The following is a 6,621-nucleotide window of genomic DNA, read 5'->3' as shown; positions in this document are numbered from 1 at the left end:
AAAGAGAAGCACTCTCCTCAGAGTCTAGTTGCACTGCAGTCCCCTTCCTCCAGCGCCCAGCCTGCCAGATCTTGGCACTCATGCATGTGCCCATTGTGTTGCAGGTGAATTGGGCCAGGGATCTGAATCCTGGTTGCCCTGTGGGATCCAAATTATCTTGAGCAGCATATTGCTACTGTGCCATAGAGTTGACCCCGCTTCAGGATTTTTGTGAGCTAGTTGATAATCATGTCAAAAGCTTGAAATAGGCTGTGATAAGAATATTTACACCATGGGAATTGGCAAGTGCTACAGATTGGCTCCCCATCCCCAGAGAGCCAGTTGTCACATGTCTCGCTTGTTTGCTGTACTTACTCATCACAACTACCTACCAACATGATAGGTATTACTGTCCCCAGTTTTGAAATGAAGAAACAAATGAAAAAGAAAAAAAAAAACCAAAACCTTGGGCTTTAGGGAGAAATTACAGGGAGGCAAAAAACGTCCAAAGCAGAAAGAAACTGCCAAAGCAGGAATAGGTAAAAGACAGTGCTGACCCTGAGGGCTATGTACAAAGAGCCTATTGAGAAGGCAACGAGCTAATGTAAGGGACCTGCCAAGTGAGGCCCATAAGGCTCCTAAGGCTATGAGAATAATTTGAGGAAGAGCTAAGGGACCAAACAGAAAAGCCCTAAAGACTGCTCTACTGTTTTCCAACCCCTGCCTCTCCCTATCTTGGTTGGATGAATCTCAATCAAAAGCAAGAAATTCCATTCCTCCCAAGGAGGAAGGGTTTGCTCAAACTTCAAGACAGGAATTGGGTCATACAACCCAGGAGGCAAGGCTTTCAGTGAAGTTAAAAAGTCACCACATACGGGTACGTTCATTTTCCTTCAGATTTACTTTGTAGCCGTGAATGGAATGAAAAAGGTCACCGGCTGTCTCTAGCAGCCCTAGTCACCTGCCTCCCTCTCATGGCACCCCCTTTTTCTTTCGGGAGTTTGACCAAAGTCACGGGTCCCGGCCCAAAAAAAGTCCAAGGTAGGCACCATCACAAGTCACAGCCACAGAGCAGCCAAGAGAGAGTCTGGCATGTTCTGAATTTGCTCTTGGAGCCAATAATGAAGTATTACTGTACCCATTGTGTCCCATCACCTGCTTCCCTCAGGAACCTTGAGGAGAGGGGCACTGCGGGCTGGGCCAGCCAAGGTAAGCCTGGGTCCACGGCACTGTGTGCTATTTTCCCAGAGATCAAGGGAGTGAAGAAGGCATACAGTTCACAAGAAATTGCGGGTTGAACAAGAGCTAGTCGCTACAGGGCCTGTGTTTCCTCCATGCAGCGCTTCGTGTGGCACAGGGCTAGGACACGAGATCTCATGGGAAACTCTCTTGCTGAGGCCCTAGAGAGAGGCGGACTCAGCCGACCTTCCTTCACCTGCTGATCTGTCTTCCGAAACGGGAGAGAGTGTGAAGGTAGACAAAGCCTTTGTTTCTTCAAATGATATGGTGAATGAATAAACGAGGAAATGTACATGTACTGCTTAAGTAGCTAATTTTGTGATATACTACTAAACTATAAGAATAATGTTGGGTTTCCAGGACCAAAATAATGGGATTTGAATAATGAGCAGATCAAGGGGTACCTCTATTGCCTCTGTGCAAACACAAGGCGACTTCAAAAAGTTCATAGAAAATACGTATTATGAAAAAAACTACACATGGATTTGAAAATGTATTGTACTACGATAAACTTGTACTTCATTTCCATTTCTCTGCAGATTTTGTGAAGTCTCCTCATAATTTATCTTATCCCGGACTAGTTAAGGAAAGAGTACATTTGAAGCTAGGACTCAAATAATCCTTCAGTTTTTCAAAATAGAACAAGACTAATGCCACGTCAATGTTTCTTTGGGATTTCCTGAGTTTCATATACATATATATATATATATATATATATATGTATATACACATATACACACACACACATATATAACATTTATACATAAGTGTGTGCATATTACATGACATTTATATTGACATATGTGTGTGGATGGACGGATGGAGAGAGAGCGAGAGAGATTTGGGGCTTGTGCACACAGATGGTTGGCATGTCTTTCAAGTCACCAGGACAGAGATCTGAACTACGGCTGGGCCACGTGAGATCTAGCTTCTTATGCACAGGGCTTACCTGCTGCTCTATCGGACTGGCCACTTCTTAAATGTGTTTATAGAAGAAAACCCTGAGCCAAGTGATCGAACTGCTGCTTCTGCTTCTGGCATTTGAGAAGCCTCCTATGGGAAACTCTAATGGGTACCTACCCACAGTGAACCCCCTTCCTTCTTCCTTGTTGATAGAAGCCTGGTTTTGCCCAGGTAGAGGGAAGTGCACTCAGGAAAGATTCCCCAAGGGATGAATAAAAATTAGTCTAGGACTAGCTGTTGGTATAATGGGTATGTCACTAGACTCCCATATAGTTGACTGCGGTTCGAGTCACAGACTCGGTGACTTAAACTCATGTCAGACACATGTGTGTGCGTGCTCAAGATCCCGAAAGGAGAATGGAGGAGAAGGGATTGCGGCATGACCATCCCCCCTTGGGGGGTGATTTCTTGCTTTCTGTCTCTCTGTCTTTCTGGCGAGTACAAGTGCCCTATAGCAAAAATCTCTCAAAACAAAAAACAAAAAAACAAATTAGTCTAATCCAACCATGTAAATCCATTTCCTTTTATCATAGATTGGTTTAGAAGTGTGCATTTCATCAAGTTTGACTGACAAGATCTGGTAAAATGTCTGTTGGTGCTTTTGCAAAATGGGAGAGAGATGTGTGCAAGAGAAACTTCAAGATTTCTTTTCTGCTTTGGCTCTGCATGTGAAAATATAAAGTGTGATGCAGTAGCTGTCATCTTAGCACCACGAGAAGACCGTGAAGATAATGGAGAAGCTGATCCCAAGTTCTCCTTCGTGGTTAAGCCAAAAAATCCATTCCAAATTATTTACTGCAAGATTTACTATTATGTGAGAGAAAAAGAAATCCTATTATTTAAACCTTTTAGACATGTCTATAACTACAACTTGCAACCAAAATCACCCTAACCGGTATACCTCATCCTTTCATAAACTTACCCCAAACTTTCCTTGGAGTGGTGGCAAGAAAATCCCATTGAAGGCGCACTGAGAGTAAGGGCAGTGACTGGTATCGAAGAGCCCAAGGATGCTTTGCTGGCATTGTTCATAGTCTCCAGTACCCAGGATGTGAAACTTACTGAACGGAAGAGTCTTCTTGAATTTCTTGGTGCAGGGAGTGCTGAAAAGCTCACTTACGTTCATCACTTTCTCATAGCCAGGGTGAAAGCACGGGTCCCTGAGGGTTCCATCTTTTGTTTCCTGAACAGAAAAATCATTTGAAGGCATCACGTAGGAATGTGTGGGCTACAAGGCACCATCTCTCTTTATCACTGTGCAGGCATTGCACAGCATTCCCGTGCCCAGGGATGGATCAGTGCCCTGCCCTTTTCACCCTCGGGAATTAACAAAACAAAACAAAAGAGTAAATGCTAGAGGTGGTATCTGATGTAAATGTATTTGACTATTCATAGAATGCTGATGTTGTTCAACTTGGGCCACAGTGCCATTGGTTTTAATATCCCTGAAGGGACCAGCAGATGACATAATGGTTCCGTCACTGGACTCCCACGGAGTCCACCAGTTCGAATCCCGGATCTGGCAGCTTGAAACTCATTCCAGGCACATGTGCATGGGTGAGTGCCCCAAATCCTGAGACTAGAGGAAAAGGGACTGTGGCATGGCCATTCCCCCATGGGATGATTTCTTGCTTTCCGTCTCCCTGTCTCTCCAGGGAGCGTGCATGCTCCCTGTAGCAAAAATCTCTTTTGTAAAAAAAAAAAAAAAAAGGCTGAATATCCCTGAAGGCTTAGTCCTACTCACATAGTTCAAGAATAGCTTCACCTGGAAAACTCCCAAGGTTCTTAAAAGTTTGAGCCTGGGGGGAGTTCTCCAGGAGCCTTCTGCCTCCCCTGTTTAAACCCCCACCCCCAGTGTCACTTCAGAGAATCAGAAGCTCCAAGAGCTGGAAAAGGCCTTAGGTTATTTAAGACAGTAGGAGTTTGAACTCACAACCTACAGGAGAAGAAAAGGGGCTGCCGTGGGTAAGCAGCTGGCAGAGCTCTGAAGCTCAGCATCTGCTCTCAGCAGGCCCTACTCCCAGGTGATAGTCCTATTGGCAGTGGTTTTGAGAACCACAGAATGTGCCTTGGAGATGAGCAGAGAACTGGTCTCTGGTCCTCCAGTGGAGACAGGAGCAGCTGGCTATGACACCCTCGCTCCGTGTTTATCTGTCAGGGTGTGCCTGGTACTCACATGGTGTTGAGCATGTCTAGCTTTTCTTGCCTTCGAAATGCAGAAGGCATCTGGGGACAAGGCTTGAAGTGCTGATTAATAAACTGTTTTCTTGGAAGTGGCTTTTTCCCTGCCTCCTTCTCTCCAGGTCATTGCTAACAACCCTTTCTTTTGTAGTTTTTAGGAAAGGAAGCTTAAAAAGTGCTTTAGACAAAACTGTAAATTGAACTTCTCCATCCCCCGGAAAAAAAAAAAAAAAGCACAATACGCTAGCATGTAAATGTCATTATAAGCCCCACAGGGTGAGAAACTACTTCCTAAGAAAGGATTTGCATAGTGGCCTTGGAGATAGTTCCGTAAACAAACATAGGCGATGATGTCTGGGTGGAACAGTCCTTAAGGGTTGACCAGATACAGTTCAGTATCTTGCCTGAAAAGGTTGGGGAAGTGCAATAACCAACTGCAGACCGATTACCAAATCAGAAAGAGAAAACAACAGGATGTGGAGGTTGGAGGCCCAGATGTGGGGAGGGCAGTCTGGATTCAGTTATACAGTACTTGCCAGAACGTCTTTGGCCAGTTTCTGCAAGAGTGCTTGGTCCTTCCCATAACACAAAAAGCTGTGCGTGTATACGTCGTAGTCGTGGCCATAGAGGCGAAACTGCAGAGCGTTGTCTGGGGACTCAATAGTCTTGTTTTGGGGCACAAAAGTGATTTGTGTAGAGGCTCCTCCAAGGTCCAAAGCTCCAAAGGTTCCCTCTTGATGGTTGCCATTTGGAATTAGGCCGACCCAACCTGATGTCTGAAAGAGAATAGAGTCACCAGTGGTACAATTCTCGGGACATCCCGCTTCTCACACTATTTCTTGGTCTGGGGACTTCTTTAGGCAAAGCAGCAGGAGCTTAGGGGTGAGGCAAAGTTCACAGGAAGTTCCAGAGCCTGCATCCAATCAACAGCAAGAGAAAGGGGGCTTCAAAGACCCAGCTCAGATTGCAGCAACACTGAAGTGGTATCACTAAACTAGGGCTTACTAACAAGGGGTCTGGCCAGATAGACTTCAGTTCAAATCCCCTCCCAGGCTCTCATCAGCTGTGAGATCTGGACAGAATCTTAAATATACACTCTAAGTGTCAATCTGGGGCCCCAAGCAGGGGGTACTATAATAATAACAGTACCAAATAACTTTTGTTTGGAGAATGAAATCAGACAGCTCATGAAAAGTGTAAGCATAAGACACATAGCATTAAGCAAATATTAGCTGTATTACTCTTAATTTTTTTTTTACAAAAAGGTTGTTTATTCTACGAGAGAGAGAGAGAGAGCACCCCCAACAGGGTATTTAGGCCTCCTTCCCAGCATCAGCCAGCCTGGATCACAGACACACGCATACCTAGCACTCTCAGGTAGGTTTCTCTAGACATGAACCAGCCACCTTTGCATATGGGTCTGCCTTACAGAGCACTGCGGTTTACTTATGTATGCCAGTCTGGCCCCCGGTTATTCTTATTCTTAGTGATAGAGATTTAATTTCCTCTATATCTCCCCAAGGTGAAGACATGGCTTCCTTATCTCCAATAGAGGAAGTTCTTGTAGAATTACACCTTTGGTGACTCTTACAAATGTGGGAATACATTCACTTATTCTTTCTTTTGGTTTTAAAGAATTATTTTATTTAACTTTATTTATTTTATTTGCCCAGAGAGGGAGAAAGAGAAAGTGAGAAAGCAAATGCTAGTTCCAGGACTCAAACCACGGTTGGCCATGTGGGAGTCCAGCACCCTTAACCACCGTGCCACCTGCCGGCCCCCATTTATTCTTTCATTCACCCATCATTCATTCTGGTTAGCAACCCACATACGGCATTGGCCTCCAGGAAGCTACCACAATAGGTGTGGTGAGTTCACCTGAGTGAATTTGCCCAGCAGGTAGTTGATGGTAATCCAACCATAGGCACCTTCCTCTTGGCCAGTGATGATCCTGGCACCCTGGAAGTCAAAAGGGTACTTGCTGAGGCTCCTTGTTACTTCATCCAGGACCGTATCTGCCGACTCTTCGTTTTCTAACCTACACAAAGGAAGAGCCAAGGTTATTATTTTTGTTTTAATAACTACACCTACTCATTTCATCTCATGCTTCCATGCAATGTTCTATGAACCATACCACACTGGTGATTCATGCTGGTACAAGGAGGTGGGGACGCTACACATAGTTGTCACACAAATCCCCCTTTTAGGTAAGTCAGAACAAATCTTTTGGCCTCCTCTCTCCAAATTCTTTTCATCCTT

General features: G+C 44.8%; 1 protein-coding gene across 2 annotated transcripts in view; it reads right to left on the bottom strand.

Annotated features, from left to right (window-relative positions):
- The window catches only part of ENTPD1 (ectonucleoside triphosphate diphosphohydrolase 1), a 117,552-nt gene that overhangs the window by 10,873 nt on the left and 100,058 nt on the right, over positions 1 to 6,621 (bottom strand). For both annotated transcript variants that reach the window (XM_006157313.3, XM_027775260.1), the window contains exons 5-7: positions 6,241 to 6,400; positions 4,899 to 5,138; positions 3,104 to 3,364 (exon numbers count right to left, since the gene is read on the bottom strand). In XM_006157313.3, the coding sequence (XP_006157375.1) occupies positions 3,104 to 3,364; positions 4,899 to 5,138; positions 6,241 to 6,400 (661 nt within the window). The remainder of the gene's footprint in view (positions 1 to 3,103; positions 3,365 to 4,898; positions 5,139 to 6,240; positions 6,401 to 6,621) is intronic.

The sequence above is a fragment of the Tupaia chinensis genome, unplaced genomic scaffold, assembly GCF_000334495.1.
Source record: "Tupaia chinensis unplaced genomic scaffold, TupChi_1.0 Scaffold000539_1, whole genome shotgun sequence".
In the NCBI taxonomy this organism is placed as follows: Eukaryota; Metazoa; Chordata; class Mammalia; order Scandentia; family Tupaiidae; genus Tupaia; species Tupaia belangeri.
Note: the sequence above shows the minus strand (reverse complement) of the source record. Positions and strands in the feature narration are given on the sequence as shown.